The sequence below is a fragment of the Sturnus vulgaris genome, chromosome 12 (assembly GCF_052056855.1).
Source record: "Sturnus vulgaris isolate bStuVul1 chromosome 12, bStuVul1.hap1, whole genome shotgun sequence".
Taxonomy (NCBI): domain Eukaryota; kingdom Metazoa; phylum Chordata; class Aves; order Passeriformes; family Sturnidae; genus Sturnus; species Sturnus vulgaris.
The window spans coordinates 19,600,621-19,617,775 of NC_142254.1; the positions used below are offsets into that span (position 1 = coordinate 19,600,621).

At 45.1% G+C, this 17,155-nt stretch overlaps 1 protein-coding gene across 1 annotated transcript in view; it reads right to left on the reverse strand.

Moving 5' to 3' along the window:
• ZCCHC14 (zinc finger CCHC-type containing 14) overlaps positions 1-17,155 on the reverse strand; it is a 49,669-nt gene that overhangs the window by 4,315 nt on the left and 28,199 nt on the right. The window contains exons 3-12 of the mRNA XM_014874456.2: positions 12,028-12,101; positions 9,372-9,443; positions 9,032-9,141; positions 6,986-7,080; positions 6,842-6,896; positions 5,945-6,218; positions 4,222-4,313; positions 3,092-3,219; positions 2,684-2,824; positions 1,139-2,614 (exon numbers count right to left, since the gene is read on the reverse strand). Of these exons, the coding sequence (XP_014729942.2) occupies positions 1,139-2,614; positions 2,684-2,824; positions 3,092-3,219; positions 4,222-4,313; positions 5,945-6,218; positions 6,842-6,896; positions 6,986-7,080; positions 9,032-9,141; positions 9,372-9,443; positions 12,028-12,101 (2,517 nt within the window). The remainder of the gene's footprint in view (positions 1-1,138; positions 2,615-2,683; positions 2,825-3,091; positions 3,220-4,221; positions 4,314-5,944; positions 6,219-6,841; positions 6,897-6,985; positions 7,081-9,031; positions 9,142-9,371; positions 9,444-12,027; positions 12,102-17,155) is intronic.

A 17,155-nucleotide genomic window follows, 5' to 3' on the forward strand; every position in this document is an offset into this window, starting at 1 on the left:
CCAGTTCTAACCCCAACAGCTTCCACTAGCCCAGGGTGTTCCAAGCCTGTCCAGCCTGGCCTTGGGCTCTGCCAAGGATCCAGGGGCAGCCACAGCTGCTCTGGGCACCCTGTGCCAGAGCCTGAGCACCCTCACAGGGAAGAGTTTCCTCCCAATATCCCATCTAACCCTGCCCTCCTTCAGCTTAAAGCCATTTCCTCTTGCCCTGTCAGTCCATGCCCTTGTGAAAAATCTGGCAGACTTTAAATGGGAATTTAATTAATGAAATCAAATCCAACTTAAAAAGACATCAGTCTCCTGCATTTCTGAAGTTCTCTCACTCAGAACTAATGAGGCAGCGGCTCTGCTTCCCCTGGCCACTGCCAAAACATTTGCCACAGGAATTCCACTCAGTATTTACCTTTTTCCTGCTGTCAATTGCTGCCCAACACCTGACACTTGTTAACTGATGGTGTTCAAACTGTTGAGACCACACAAAAAATGCATCCAGGTAAAGGTACAAGGTATGATGTCAAATGGAACCTGAGTGCTCTTCACTCAGAGTTTGTATTTCATTCTTTAACCCACACCACTCTCAGATTATGTCAACATCAAGACAATCAAAATAAAAAAGAAAAATGAGACTAAAAAGTGCTCTTGGTAAAGCAGTATTTCTCTTTTAGCTGTTTGCTGCTTGGAATTAAGGATTCTCCTGGAGAAGCATGTAAGCAACATGCCCTATAAAATAATTACAGCAGCAAACAGGACCTTCAGGAGGGTTTGAACAGCAATTCTTCATTTAGGTTATTGTGTTGGGCAGGAAGGGAAGAGGAACAGAGATTTCAGTTTCTAAAATTCCAGAGGAATTTGCAATAATGACCAAAGCTGACCTGGCTGACAATGCAGAAGCAGCAACAGCAATTCTGCTGCAACCTCTCCACGGCAGCTCCCTCCCTTACTTGATGTTTCTTCTCTCCCTAAAAAGCAGTGCCAACCCCACAGAGCACACCTGGGGCCTCACCTGGCTCCTCCTAGGGACTGCCTAAAATCAACTCTCAATAACAAAATATTTTTCCAAGCCACAGACTCCAAGATGCCACCGGGCCCCAGGGGCAGAGCTCAAGGCCGCACTGTGTGTGTCCCCCCACAGAGCCTTTACCTTGCCGATTGAAATCCATGGGTGGCTGTTTGCAGTCCTGAGCTCTGTGCCCGCTGGCCCCGCAGTTGTAGCACGAGAGGTTCCCGTTTTTTTTGTGACCCGACCCGTTGCCGTTGCCCATCATTCCCTGTGCCTGGTACACCCCGGCCGTGCCCGCCATGAAGTTCTGCATGGGGGGCACGGCGAAGGTGGACTGTCCTGCCATCACGGAGTCGGGGGCCAGGCCGCTGTTGTAGGCCGTGTGCACCACGGGGAACGTGGTGCTGCTGTTGTACTGCTGCGTGTTGATGTAGCCGTTGCTACACAGGGGGTTGAAGGGCAGGAAAGGGAAAGTAAACATGGAAGGTCCTGAAAAGGGGTGCTGGAAATAGTTGGCGTAGCTGACGGTCATGCCGCTGGAGCCGCAGTTGCCGCTGCAGCCGCAGGAGCTGCACACCATGCAGCCGGGGGGCTGCGGCGGTGGCTGCTGGTGGTGGTGGTGGTGATGGTTCTGGTTGGGGACGGGCACGCTCCCGGCCGAGCCACCGCCGCCGCTGCTGCTGCTGCTGCTGCTGCTGCTGCTGCTGCTGCTGTAGAAGTTGTTGTCGGCGCCGGAGGAGAGCGTGGGGCTGGAGCTGGGCGCGGGGCAGCTGGGCAGGTTGGCCATGGTGGTGAAGGACGGGGACGGGTGGCTGCTGGAGGAGGCCGCGTTGCTGTTGGCGCAGAAGCTGCCCTGCATGGGCGCCACGGGCACGCTGCTCATGGCAGAAAAGGCAACTTTGGTGTTGGCTGTGTACAGAGCAGTCCGGGGGTTGATTATTGCGGGGGACACCGTTATTTGCATATTACTGGAGCAGGAAGTCTGTCCGGCCATGGCGGAGTCGGTGGGAAGAGACGACGACACCAGGAGCTTGATGGGCGGACGAGCCACGTGGAAGACTGTGCTGGATGTCACCGTGGCAGCAGTGCTCGTCTCCACTATGAGTCCTGGCTGCTGGGCTGGTTTGATCACTCTGTCCAGAGTGGAAGCGTGGACGACTTTGGTCCGAGGCCCAAAGTTCATGGTGGACGTGGGGGAGCTGCTCTCGGCACCCCCCGACAGCACCTGCAAGGGCTGGTGCGGGGAGGACGCGGACATGACATCCACCACGGCGTTCCCAAAGCCCTTCTCCATCTTGATGCTGCCCCTCGAGCCGGGAGACACTTTATTCCTTTCTTCCAAAGACAGGAGGGAGTGCACAGAGGATGAGAGCAGCTTCATGTCTGCGGAGCCGCGCTCTGGTTTGTGCACGGAGCCCAGCATGCGGATGGGGGTGATGTGCGAGGGCGTTGGGGACAGCATCTGCATGGGCAGGGCGTGGTGGCCAGCGGGGCCCGAGCCAGCCTCGTTCTGCACGGGCAGCACCTGGGCCGTGGGCCTGGCAGAGCTCGAGGGGAAATGGTTGAGCAGCATCACCGGCTTCTCCTTGTCCGAGGTGTCCAGGTGGAGCTCCAGGCCTGGGGAGAGAGGAGCTGTGAGGGCAGCCCTGGGCAGGGCAGGGGGCACAGCTGGGGGGCTCTGCTTACGTCTCTCGTTCTCCTCGGCGCTGTCCGAGCTCTCCTCGCGTGTCTGGATCCCCATGGGGCTGGAGCTGGAGCTGGAGTACTCAGAGGAGCTGCCCTCCCGGGGCAGGGGGTGGGCTGGCTGATCCACGTCCACTCGCAGCTCTGCAGGGACAGGGGACACGCAGGTGACGCTGGCAGCACCTCAGGAGAGCACAGCCGTGCTCAGCACTCACAGGGATACTGCCCACTCCCACCAGAGCCATAGGAAAAAAATCACTTTTTATTGCCTCCAATAATCACTGAAATCAGACTTTTTGCTTGGTCCCTATTAAGGCTTTTGGAAGATAAATCTTGGGGAAGAAGCAGCACAGGAATGAGCTGAGCCTTGTGCAGCACAGCTGAGCACAGCAGTGTCCCCTGTCCCCTTACCTGCAGCGTGGTTGCCCCGGATGCTCTGGATGGGCCCCACGTGGGAAGTGGGGGGAACCCTGGCCACCCCACTGCTGGTCACTGAAGAAGGTGTGGAGGGGTTTAGGCACCGTTTCTCTGATTTCTCCCTACAGGGTGATGGAGAGAGGCATGAAGAGACAGAAACTGGCTAAAACACAACCACAAATAAATCAGTTTCTGAATGAAACCAAAGCAGACAAAGCCCATTGAACAATCCACTGACGCTGTGCTCATTTCAGATGGAAACACTTGGAAATCACATCAGTGCTGACCATAACTGCCAGCAGTCAGGGTTGGACTATCTGCCATCTGACTACAACACTGTGCTCTTATTTGTCCAGGGTAAAACATCACCAAACCCTGACTGAACTCTCAAATTCTATCTCATATTATGTCAGCACATCCCAAACCCAGCCCTGCACACCAAACCCAAAGAGGAAACAAACACAGTCCCAAGTTCTCCTTTTCCAAACAAACTCTGGAAAAACTAAGATTGCTGAAAAAACGCTGCCAAGAAGCTCTGATAAATGGGCACAGATTTGGATTTCTAATTGCTTTTTAAGGAACAGCAGTAGCTACAGAATAAACACTTCTCTGTAAGTGGAGATGCAAAAACCAGGACAATTTGTTGCACCAGTGTCCCCAGAGGGCTGTCACAGCTGCCTGGGGTCACTGTGGGGCTCTGAGGCAGTTCCCAAAGTAGCTGTGCTCCACCCATATGGGTTGGAGCCAAAAAACTCTCCCCTCCCAGGAAAAAAAGGCCTGACTTTGGGAGTGCATCCCCTGGGCTTGCAAAGCCAACAGCTCCCATCGATGTCAAAGTGGATGGGAAGCCCAAAATCTTTGCAGTAACAAGTTGTGTGTGTTTAAAAAAACCTGAACACAATATGTATGTTTTGTAGATTCAAAAATTTCGTATCCTTATCACAACCCTGAAGAGGCAGCAGTAAAACAGAAAGTATTAAATATTGCTCAGTAATGGAGATAATAATCATCCATATCTCCAGGTGGGAATCATGGTAGGTTTGTGGTCTGGGAAGCAAAAATCACTGTAAAATTTGCATTTTTTGACTTTAAAAAGTTAAAAAGTTCCCCCAGCCCTCACTTACTTCTCCAGCTCTAGTTGGGTCTTGAGCTTCTTCTTTGCTCCCATGGTGAGGGACTCAAACTTGTTCAGATCTTCCTCAGTAAGACTCAGAAACTTGGAAAGAAAAAAATGTGTTTATTTTTATAACCTGGAAAATTCTTATTCCCATTTTTAGTGGAGAGCAATTCCAAAAGCCAACTTTGAAACCATTTTTAAATTCAAAGAAACTCTCTACTCCAGTTTTCAATTATAGTGTAAAAGGAAAGTGTGGGGGACAGAAAGAAAGAACACCTGCAGATTTAATTTAGTTAGGAGTGTGCTGGTATTAACCAGTCACAATAAAGATGAAATAACTTGTGTGCATATTAAAATAGAATTAAATTAAAAGAGAACTTGATGCTATCAGTAAATTTAAGGATCTTAGAAAATTACTCCAGTTTTCCCATTGTGTAATTTACCACAGGAGTGCAGTGGAAAATACACACCACCAACAGTAAATTTAATAATAAAATATAGAGATAGATACAGATATTTATATTACAACATAATTAAAATGAAAGTCAGTGAAGTATGCATAACAGTATTTGCTGTTTTAAAATATACTGGAATACAGAGTTTTACTACTTTATTAAAGAAAAAAAAAAAAACCAAACAGTGTATTTCCCTTCTTATAATGAAGAAAATTAAATCAGAAGACTCTGGTAAGAGATTGAAATTAAATCCATAAAATATTCCATAACCAGCACAAAGCTCAGCCCAAGCCCTCCCTCCACTGGAGGGCGTTCCAGGCCAAAAGACACAGGACAAGGAATCTCCCATTGGAGCTGGGAAAATGCTCTCAAACCTTGTTTATATCAATTCCAGCACACAAGGGTGTTATTTGGGACTCTTACAATGCAAAGACATAAGAGATGATTTTTCTACAGGAATTTCTGCAGGAAACAAACCTCACTCACTCATGTTCATATTCACGCCACGAGTCTCTGAAAATCTGTTTCTTAAAATGAGGATAACCAAGTATTTTGGGAGAAAAAATCAACAAAGAAGTAGAAATGAAGAGAAATCAACACATTTAGGTATCTCCTGTGTGGTCACTGCACTGCAAAGAGAGAGAAAGGACAGCAACACACACGGAGCTCTTTGGGGAAAAAAGGCCAATTTATTGTATGGACAACCTGTATTTAAAGTGTGTTACTTGCAGCTAGGACAGGACATTAATTCATTGGATAATTGGGAAAAACATCCTTGGGACAGCACCTCAGGATGTGTCCCACGGGAAAGACACCAGGGGTTAATGTTGGTGATGAACTCCACTCTGTTTGTCACCATGTTGTCACCCTGGGAGACTCCTCCCTAACTGAAGCTGCAGTCAGCTTGTCAGCCTGGGAATGGAGCTGAGAGTCAGGAGAAATCCAGGCCTGAAAAGGATTCCCAAGCTCTCTAAATGTGTGTGTCCACATCTCCTGCACACAAAGGGATGTCCAGGGAAACAAGCAGAGCTCCTAGGGCAGCACCAAGCATTCCATGGGGAAGCCTGGGAGCAGCAGCAGCTGTTGGACAGCCCCGGACACAACACAGAGTGAAAACAGCAAGAAGGTTTTCATCAACTCATTATTGCTTTCAGAAAGTGAAAACCACCCCAGCACGTGCCAGGAACTTGTGTGATCCTCAGTGCAGATGTTCCCAGCCTGGAGAACGTGGGGATAATTTCAAAGCTGGCTGCTTCCCCTCATTTCCTGCCTTACCTTTTCCATGGTGAGCTGTTTGAAGACAGGGTAATACTTGTGCAAGCGCAGCTTCCTGAGCCAGTCCAGGATCCCGTTCTGCTCCTGTGGCTGAGGGGTCTGAGGGCTGGAAGACATCAGCATGGCTGGGGAGGAGGATTCCAGCTGGGAGCGATAGCCCAGCGAGGAGCCGGCGCCTCCGGAGTGGGAGCAGTGGGGCAGAGACACGGGAGCAGCAGCCGAGTGCTGCACGTGGTTCTGGGAAGACTGAATTCCAGCCACCCCACATATAGGTCTGCAAAATAGGAACAGGCTTGGGTTTAGGATGGGTAAGCTGTGTCAGTCACAGTTCAGCTGTTGTGGCATCAGAAATTGGGATTCTGGGAAAAAGCGCCCTGTTGGAGACGAGGTATGGATTTGTACCTGCTCTGCTGCACAGCTCAGTAAAACAGGAGTTTGCAGCTCTGGCAAAGGGTGAAGCTGATCTTCACCCTACAGCAGTTCCTGCTCTGCCCTTCCTGCTGGATTAACACCCCCTTTGCTGGGAAGGGTTTTATGCCCTTTGGAAACATTCAGACCATTGTAAAAGTCCCCTTCCAGTCAACTCCTCCAGCTCTTACTCCACAGAGTTTTCCTCAAGCCCTGAAGAATAATTTTTCTTCAATAATTTCCTTCAGTAATCATAGATATTAAATATTCTGCTGCCTCTCTGCAATTTAAAAAAGCTTTTGACAGAACGGGCTTTGCATTATTAAAATGAAGTAAAGATGGCCAAATATAATCCCATGGAAATTGTTAATCTTCCCATATGGCAAAAGAAGCCACAATATTGACTCCTTGAAGGAGGTCTGGGTTTTGTTGGAGGACATGAAAATTGCCTCTTAAGAGAATGAGTTGGAAATAAGATAAATATTTCACCTTCCAGATGTTCCCAGCGTAGTTCCTACTTTATACAGGGAGGGATTGCCAGGATCTGGAAACAAGGAACAGAGTCACAAATAGCATCAGTTTATGATATGCAGTACAAAAAAAAAAAAATTTTTAAACTTTATTTCAACTCACTTGAGCTCTGAAGTTGCTGTGAGGGAGATGAAGTGCTGAAGAACTTCCTGACATGGTCGTTTTTCACCACATGGGAAGGGAACGGGGCCAGGTACCTGCAGCAAACAAAGCTCTGTCAGAGCCTCCCAAATCCATCAGGATTGCACTCTGGACAACACAGTTGGAAATCAGATTGGAAATTTAAAAGCTGAAACACACAATTCAATTCTCAATTCTGGAAATGTAGGGATATTCTTATTCTTAGTACCAAACCCTGTTACCTCTGGGTTGTTTTCACTCTGTTGAGTGTTTCAGCAAAGATGCCTCATTTAGGAACCCTGAACACTTAAAAGGCAGAAAATGGTCAAATGTAAACTTAAAAATTGCCTTTCAAATGCAGGAACCTGAGGAATATAAAATAGAGATGGATCTCTTATCGAATTTCCTCCTCTTGGAGATAAACAGCAGATGCAGAGTCTGGCAGTTTAGGGAAAAAACTTCTGTCACGTTTTCCCTGTGCCTCTTTTAAGGGAGAAGAGCCCTTAGAGCAGCACTCCAGTGCCTCAGGGGCCTGGGGGAGGCTGGAGAGGAACAAGGATGGAGGGACAGGGGAAGGAGAGACAGCTTTGAGCTGGAAGAGGGTGGATTTAGACAGAATTTTAGGGAAGAAATCCTCCCCTGGGAGGGAGGTGAGGCCCTGGCACAGAAGCTGTGGCTGTCTCTGGATCCCTGGCAGTGTCCCAGACCAGGTTGGACAGGGCTTGGAGCACCCTGGGACAGTGAAAGGTGTCCCTGCCCACGGCAGGGGTGAGGTTTGAGGTCCCTTCAACTCAAACCACGTTGGGATTCCGGGGAAAAAACACCAACCTCCCAAAGCTTTGCACCTCCACACACCCAGAGGTGCTTTCCCTGGAAACCCCAGAGCTCAGTGCTGAACTTCACAGCTGAGCAGCCCCCTGGAGCAGCTCCCTCCCTGCTCCAGAGCTGCAGCTGAGCCCTGGCAGTGCAGTTGCTGCTCCATTAACCCAGATGTGGAGAGGCTGTTGTTCCCAAAGAGCAGCCACACACATTCCCTGCAGCCTCCCAAATTCTCCTTGGAGCACAGCGAGGGAATGGGAATGCTGCTTGCCATGAAAAATAATCCAGGCATGCACCTGCTGGCTGCTGCCTATGGAAAACCAATGGCTTAGGGGGAAAAAAAAAGTGTAAAGGAGAAGCTCTAATAAAGTTAATTAATATTTTAAAGTGTCATTTAATTTTATTAAAATATCATATTAGGATCAGAATAATATTAATATTACAGTAATCTCATTTTGTGTAGATAAAGACAGTAGCAGCTGAAAAGAATTTAAGTCACTCCAATTTTCCTAGGAAAATCATATTTAGAAAGAGAAACATGATGTGATCTGCCAAAGATTATGATATTTAAAATACTGGTTTATATTAAATCATGGCCAGATGATTTGTGATAATCTGAGGAGGTACAAGCTAAGGCTTCAAAACTTTCTTAGCTGTTAAAGGCTTCCAAAAATGTAATAATTAAATAATATCTAAATACATAACTAACTTTTTAAAATTAAAGTCAAATAAACACCACAACAACCTAAAACAACTGAGAAAATAAAAACTCTGTGAAAGGGGAAAAAACCCCCCCACAACCCTTTCCTCAGTACAGATGGGTGAATATTCAGGTTTCTATTTTTTTCCTGAGTTTTGAGCAGTTGTTTTAAGCAATTCTGGTTATTTTTGAGTCCAAAACAAACTTTTACAAAGCCAGTGATCCTCTATTTGTTCTTCACAAGGAATGAGGAAATATCAATTCTCCAGGAAGCTTAATAGAGAATATTATTACCATCTGTATTTCTGAAGAAAGAATTCCTGAAAACTTGTTATGCACTGGAATTAATGGAACATCAAGGAAAAAAAGCTTAGGATCAGGCTCTAATTTCTTTAAAGTAATTTAGAATATGGAGATAATATTTCTACTTCCTGTTTTTTTGGGTTTTTTTTCTTTTTGGTGAAAGAAACCAAGTGTCAAGATAAAAACCCCACAAAATGCCATCATACCTCAGGTCTGATTCCAGGTCCATGTGGTTCCGTTCCAGGTAAAATGAATCTGGACCAGCTAAGCAGGGAATGAATTTCTCCAAGTTTTCTTCTGGATACAGCTGAGACAGCTGAAGGGGGAGGATATTAATTAAAATTAAATTAAAAGTGAAAAGAAGTTTTGTTATTTTCTATGAGATTCAAGCCACTGCCAGGTATAAATCAAATATTTTCTGAAATGTTGAAATTCAATCTGAATTATCTTGGCACGTTTTGAAAAGTATCATTGAACAAAAATAGAGAGAGGGACAAAACTATATTTTTTTTTTCATTTTCAAAGTGTTTTTCTTATTGTCTTTACCTTTGAAATAAATTCAGTCACTTCAGCAGAAGATTTGGTTACCAACGTCACCGAAGAATCAGACCACAGGACCTTGGGGAGGAGGAGCAAGAAGGATTTGCTTTAGTAATTAATTAAATTTGGTTCCTCAAAGTTCATAATTGGTATCAAGTGTCCCTCACAGATATTGTGATGGATGACATCAATAAAGAAACGCTTTTTTTTTTTTTTTTTTTTTGTGCACAAGGACAAAACTGCTGCTCAATTTTTGCTGTTTTTACATTTAACAACTCCTGTGGATGCTTGGAAAAGCTCCTCAGAGTTTACACAGCCCTTCCACACTGCACACATCCAGAGTTAAGCAACCAACCACGGAGTAATGGAATTTTTTCCCCTCATTATTGTTAAAGAAAACAGCTGCTTTGTAGGATCTGCTTTCCAACAGGAACAGCTCCCCCACACAAGGCTGCCTATTGCTAATTAATCAACTCCATATGCCACCAGAAATTGGGAATGGCAGCAAAAAAACCCAGGCAGGACCTTCCCAGTGAAACCTGCAGCTCCTGCTCCACACTCCATCTTGGCTATGCCCTAAAAAAAAAAGGGAATATTCAGTATCTCTTCCCACACAAACATCCTTGGATATTGAAGCATTTATTGCTTGGGAGATGGAAGTTTAATCGAGCCAAAAATCAGGATTTTTTTGGCTTGAGGAAAATCACCATGAGACAGGCCAGGGATGGATCCCTGTGGATCCAAAATATCCACTGGAGGTGTCTGGATCCATAGGGGAAGGAGCTGGGTGGATGTTTTGGGATCACAGAGCAGCTTCTCACATGACATTAGTTTCAATGACAACTCCAAACATACACAAAGTTTTTCCAGCCATCCAAAAGCTGCCAAAAAGAGTGGGGAGAGGATTTCAAAATATATTACATAAGGGAGGAATTTCCTCTCAGCAGAGCTGTTACACACACCAAAAAAAAAAAAAAAAAAAGGGGGGGGGGGGGAAGAGAAGAGAAAAGAAAAGAAAAGAAGACAGAAAAACTTGAGCAGTTTTACCAAGTTTGTGGGTTGGTTTTTTTTAAAGTCTATGGTAAATAAATATTTTTTTAATTCTCAAGGAACTTCAGAAAGCACAGGAAATAATTCTCTCTTTTTCCTAGTTCTGTAATAACCCAACAATAGTCATGACTTCTGTTTTAACTTGAATTTTCAATACTTATAAAACAATAATGTGAACTGTAAATGGGGGGGAACAATAGCACTGCAAACACTAAACTGCTCCATCCATTGACCTGCTATTCCCAAGCTCCTGAACAGAACAAAAACATTCCATAATTAGGTTTTTAACCCAGCAAACAGCAATTTATCAGCTCAGCTGAAGTCTCTGCTCTCCCTTCGGTTCAAGCTGTTGAGGCAAACACTGAGTACAGTAACTTCTGTTATTTATAGAAAAAATTTGTAATAGGAAAAGAAGTTTCACGAGATCTTAATTGGAGTGGAGACAACTGCAGGCTTCATACAGAGTTTGAAAAGCCCTTGGAAAAATCCTGTCTGTGATCGATGACATTTGGAACAATTGGGGATTCAGGAAATTTGGGACATTCTCCATGAATCCAATCCTGCAGAGATTAATGCTGCCAATATCCCAACAAAATGCTGAGCTGATGCTCTGCCCTGGCTGGGAGTTTTAAGGAATAACTTGGTGAAAGTTGTGGATAATTGGGATTCTCCTGCCTGGCTCCTTTTGGATTCTCCTTTTCCCACCCCTCACTTTGGCTCATTAAACAAACCAAAGACGTTTTCTGTGCTGTGCATCCCAAATTTTGAACTATTTGGTTGCTGCTGGGAGAAAAGCAGTTTGGGAGGTCCTGAGCAGCACCCTGATCCATCCCTGCCATTCAGCCAAGGTTTCATGGGATGAACTCATCCCTCCACCGGAATTGGGAGCAGAACCCAAGCTCCAGAGGCTGCTGCTCCTGGTGGGCTGTGGTGAACCACACTCATTCCACAGCACTGCTCTCACTTCCACTGGCAGCCAGGCTGCCTTCAGCTCACAGACAGCAGTTCCTGCTCTGCCCTTCCTGCTGGATTAACACCCCTCCTTTGCTGGGAAGGGTTTTTATTCCCTTTGCAAACGCTTTCAGACCATTGTGAAAGTCCCCTTCCAGTCAATTCCCCCAACTCTTGCTCCACAGAGTTTTCCCCAAGCCCTGAAGAATTTCTCAAGTTTTTCTGTTTTCTCCAACCTTTTGGGACCATATCCCCAGGCTCCCTCCCTGCCTCTTTGCAGCAGCTGTGCCCTCAGAGCCCACATTGTTCTTTGTCTAGATTAAGACTTAAATTCTCTCTGGTTTCTGCATTCCAGCAGAAGAATGGACATTGGATATAGATATGGATAACCACCCCATAAGTGTGGTATCATATTTCCCCCTAAATAAACACTGCCAAAATTTTCTGCATTAAAATGTTTTTTTTTTTTGCCAATCCCCCCCTACCAACCTCTGCATCATCCACAGCCATTTATGACTTTCAAATCACTGATTAAAAACTATCAGTCCCAAAGGAGCTCTGCTTTCACAAAGGATTTTTGGGATCCAACAATAAAGTCTGAACATTTCCTTAACTCAAGCATTATCCTCCCTTCTTTCACAGGAAAGAAACTCAAACTTACCTCAAAGGAATACTCAACATTTCTTTCATTCTTCTTGTGTGCCAGCCCCTTTAATTCCACTTTTTCAACACTCACTATGGAAAAACAAAGAGAGAAGAAGAATGGGGAGGATATTCCTAAATACAGACAGAAGTGATGACTTTTGGGAAGTGCCAGGCCTTGCTTTGAGAGCATCCCATGACCCATGGAGGTGATCCAGGTGCCCAGCTCCAACTTCCTCCCTCAGGATTGTTGGTACCACCACTTCATTCTATTTTCACTTGCAGCCTTCATTCCAAACATTTCAACCCAAACAATCCACTCCAAGCAAAGCTCTTATCACACCACTCATCGCTGTAATAACACATAACACACACATGGAATTATCTTAATACCATCAAGGAATAAACACCATCCCTCCCCCAGGGAAACTGGGATGAGGAAGAAGTCTCCATGTTTTCAGGGCCTGGTTTTACAAGTTCAGTGTGGTTTCATGGCTCTGTTGATATCCTGACTCCTCCCTTCCTGCAGTTTCACAGAAAATTTCAGTCTCCATTGGAACAAGGTGTAAGTAAAACCAGGATTTGAGTGTGGAAAGGATGGAATGTCAGGACAGGTCACTGATTCTAAAGACACCATCTCACACTTCAGGTATCTGATGTGCTGAATTCCTGGAGACTCCCACATCCCAAGATCCCCAGATCAGGAATTCACCATGACAATCCTTTACTTCACTGACTTTCTCTTCTTATAAATTCCTCCTGCCTTTTACTGCACTCAAGGGGATGGGATACACACATGGATTTTTTTCTTACAAAAAGCCAATTTACATTGGCTTAAAACTACAAAAGCAGAATTATCCCAACCCAGAGTCACTAAAATTGTACCTGTGAGTGCCAGGTGCCTGAAGGGATGTGTGCTATGCATGGTGTAATTTCACTGAGCAGCCCTAACAAGCAGAGCCCAGAATTCTGTCACTTTATTTCCAGAGAATCACCATTTACAAGCTTTTTACCTGTTTTCAGGACTATTTATTATTAACTTTTTTGTTATCAGTAAGACTCGAACCAATGTTTATCACAAGGAACTTCACAGAACACTGCAGTGCAAAAGTTACAGCAGCACCACTGCAACAGGGACCTGCTTGTGCCACCTCCCATGTCCCTGTCCCCAGGGAGGCTCCACCCAAAGCCACCCTCCTGCCCATCTGCAGCTTGATTCCAGATCTAATATTCCATATCTATCTCATATTCTGTATCTCATATTCCATATCTAACATTTCATATCTGCAAGGCATCTTCATGGGTACCCAATGCAAATACTCCATGATCCCCAAAACACAGATCTCCAGAACATTCCTGCTGGGTAAAACAGGCCAGTGACAAATAAAAGAGATAATTAATATTCCATAAAGCTCAGGAGAACCCGGTTAAGGTTTAGTTCTTACCATCCAGTCGTGTTCCCCATGATTCCATCCATGACCTGGAACTAAAACTGACTTTGGAAGGGCAATGGGATGGAATAAAACCCAGGGAAGAACCTCCTGACTGGATTCTTACCCCATTTCTGAATTCTGCCCCACTTCCATCTGGAGCTTCCTTCTATTTCCCAGCAGTTGGGGCCTGAAGGTTTTGTTCTGGCCATTTAAATATTTTATTGTGTTCTCAGAGAATCCCACAATGGTTTGTTGGAAAGGACCTTAAAGATCATTCAGTTCCAACCCTGACACCTTCCACTGTCCCAGGCTGCTCCAAGCCCTGTCCAGCCTGGCCTTGGACACTTCCAGGGATCCAGGGGCAGCCACAGCTGCTCTGGGAATCTGTGCCAGGGCCTCCTCACCCTCCCAGGGAACAATTCCTGCCCAAAATCCCATCTAAGGGCAGTGGAAGCCATTCCCTGTGTCCTGTCCCCCCATGCCTTGTCCCCAGTCCCTCTCCAGCTCTCCTGGAGCCCCTTTAGGCTCTGCAAGGGGCTCTGAGCTCTCCTTGGATCCTTCTCCTCTCCATGTGAGCACTCCCAGCTCTCCCAGCCTGGCTCCAGCCCTTGGAGCAGCTCCATGGCCTCCTCTGGACTCATTCCAGCAGTTCCTCCCATTGGGAATCCCAATGCATTGGGACTGGGATGCTGCTCTGCAGGGGGGGTCTCAGGGGAGCACAGCAGCTCCTGTTCATTGCTGCTTAAAAATCTCTTCTTTGAGTCTTATTTCTGGTGAAAATTTTAAGAGCTCCAAAATACAGATTTACAGATGTTTGTGCCTGTCTTTATATGGAGAAAATTAAGATTTCCTGTTCTGATCCTCACAACTGGTCCTCCTCCATGTAATTCCCAATTACATCAATCCCTGGGTTTATGAATAATGTCAATTTATTACTTACTGCTTTCTCCTGCACATTCTGCTTTTTGGAAAGGTTTGTTCCTTTCAAAAGATTTCACTGGGTTTCTCTCACGCTTCTGAAATGATTTTGTGCCACATGCTGAGCACCACAGGGATAAATCTGCTCACCAGACATTGCTGAACCATCCAGACAATATTTAGTGGCATGAAGGTTTGAACATGAAGATTTGAACATGCAGAAGGTTAATTTAAAAAAAAAAATCTACCTCAGTACATTCATTTAAGAGAATTTATGGCCCCCCGAGTTGTGATCACAGCTAAAATACACTGAATATTGACTGGAATTGTGAGTACTGCAGGACTATAATGAGAAAGAATGTGTAAAATGGGTATTGAAAGGGGGAATGTGGTGAAGGATGAGCAAATAACTTGCAGAAATCCTGGTGTGAACTGCTGCAACATCTGGTTTTGAAAAACACAGCCAGCGTTACGCAACATTTGTTGTTTATAGCAAAAGCCAGCATCACTTTTCTGCAACTGTTCTTATCATTTGGCATTTCTAAAGGATTCAAATCCCATCTCTTCCAGTCATTCATTTTTCATCTCCAGCAATTCCAGCAGAATTGGATTACCCAGAGATATAAACTCAAGCTATTCCTGTTTTACTCTGTGGGTTAATAACAAATCTTAAATCACCCCTGGATTTTGTGGTGCTGACAGTGCCACAACCTTTTCCTGTTCAGTGTCTGGGCTGAACTCACCCAGTGAATAAAATCCACTGCACTGAATTTTGTCTGTGGAAAAGGACTGCAATTAGAAAAATGGACATTTAGGTAAAGATTTTTGCACTGAGTTTGTAAGATTAGAGCAGGAAATGCAGTTCAGTGTCCTGCAGGACAGGCTTTAGGGACAACCAACTGAATAATTCCTAATATTACACAAAGAGCTCCAGGAATTGTCTCCCAGCTAGCTAAAATACCATGAAAAATATCACTTGCCTAAAGAAATCTTGTTTAATTTATCAAGCTGTATGTTTGTGTTCTGTGGCCTCTCACCTGCTCTGTGTGTTGTTTAACTTCTGGTTGGTTTTATTAAAACAACCTTTCTAAACCTACCCTGAAGCTTAACTTTATTCAATCTGCAGTGATACAGAACTCCAGAAGAAAAGGTACCAAGCAGAAAGGGGAAAAAAAAATTTTTATTTACTGTTTTTACTCTCAAAAGCTCCAAGAGCTGATTCTACTCAGTATCCCAATAAATGAGTCCAGGAGCAGAAAAACCTTTGTGCAGAATTAAGGATATATGGTACTGATGTCTTTTCAGGATGCTGAATTCAGCAAAACTCCAATTTCTCAACCCAGGGGATATAAAAAGTTAAAGTTTCCAATTCAGGAGATTCCCAGAGTATATTTGCACTGGCAAAGGGGCACACAAGGCTTTTAGCCATGGAGATTTATCCATAAATATCTGAGAAATTCCAGCAGGTAAGTGGAACAGCTGGATGAGATCCCCAGGAAAGGGGGGAGGAGGAAAACAAAGGGGGCTGGAGAAGCTCAGGGCTGTAGGAGAAGCTCCAGCAAGGTTGTATCTTCTGCCATCATCCCTTAAGGGTTTTTTTCATTTTTATTTGCTGTTTTCTTTAAACAAGAGAAGCATTTTCCATATAGTTTTGAAGTACATTTCCTTGTGTCCAGCATGGAAGCCTGAGTGTGGAATACTCCAGCACTGAGGCACAGGCAGGAATCACAGGCAGGACAGGCTGTGAAAACATCCAGGGAAAACACATCCAGGGAGCTTGGATTTGATCACATTTTATCCAGGTCTGTTTTCCTATTCCAGCCAGGGAATTTCACCCTTTGGGCTCATTTCTCATCTGCTCAGTTCAGTGCTCCTGTGAGGGGACACTCAATTCCCTCCCTCTGTTCACCACCAGGTGTTAAATCCTCTGCATTTCTGGCCTCCCCCTCCAAAAAAGCAGGAGCTTGGATCTCCTCCTCTTCCCAAAATGTCAGCAAAAGGCCAATCCCAAGCCTTCAGGATTTGCCATTCCTGGCTGGTCAAGGTCAGGGTAAAACTTGCACTGGGTGTGGGCAAGGGCAGAAGAGAGATTGTGGAAGCCACCTCAAATATCTCATCAGATATTGATCTTTTTGTAATTCCCTCTTTACAACTTCTGGATCCATGCCAATTAAAGGATTAGATAGATCAGTGCCTCAATCCAAACTGAGAATTTTGTGCTCCTCCTATAATGTAAAGTAATTGAAAATAAATCAGGAGTGTTGATTGTGGCCCAGCCCTTTTCCATAAAATCCAATATTTCATCACTCCATACCTAGTGGATTTCCTCTGATTAAATCCCTGGATGCAGGAGCAGTTTGTGTGGGATGTAGAATGGAAATGCCACTCTCCAGGTGGCAAAATCTGAGTCTCCTGAAATTGGGTTGTGGATCTTGGTTTGTGGTACTTAACCTAGAACAGCAGAAAGGCTGCAATGTATTTTTAAGCTGGGTAAAAAAAACCCTAAGTAAAATCCTTTCTATAGGAGGCCATAACCATAAATGATGCCTCTGCACTAAAAGATTTATAAAATTTTCATTCATTGAAAGAGGCATCAAATACCATGACAAGCAACTGAGTTTGTGCTGAAAAAGTGGAACAAAAGTGAACTCATAAAATCCTTTCCACATCCCTGTTTACACAGAAATGGGAAGAAATGCAGCAGCACCACTTTCACATGGGATCTCCTCTTTGTGCTGAAGAAATGCTTCCAAAGCAGCATTACCCAATTCCTGCTGCCCAGTAGATGCCAAAATC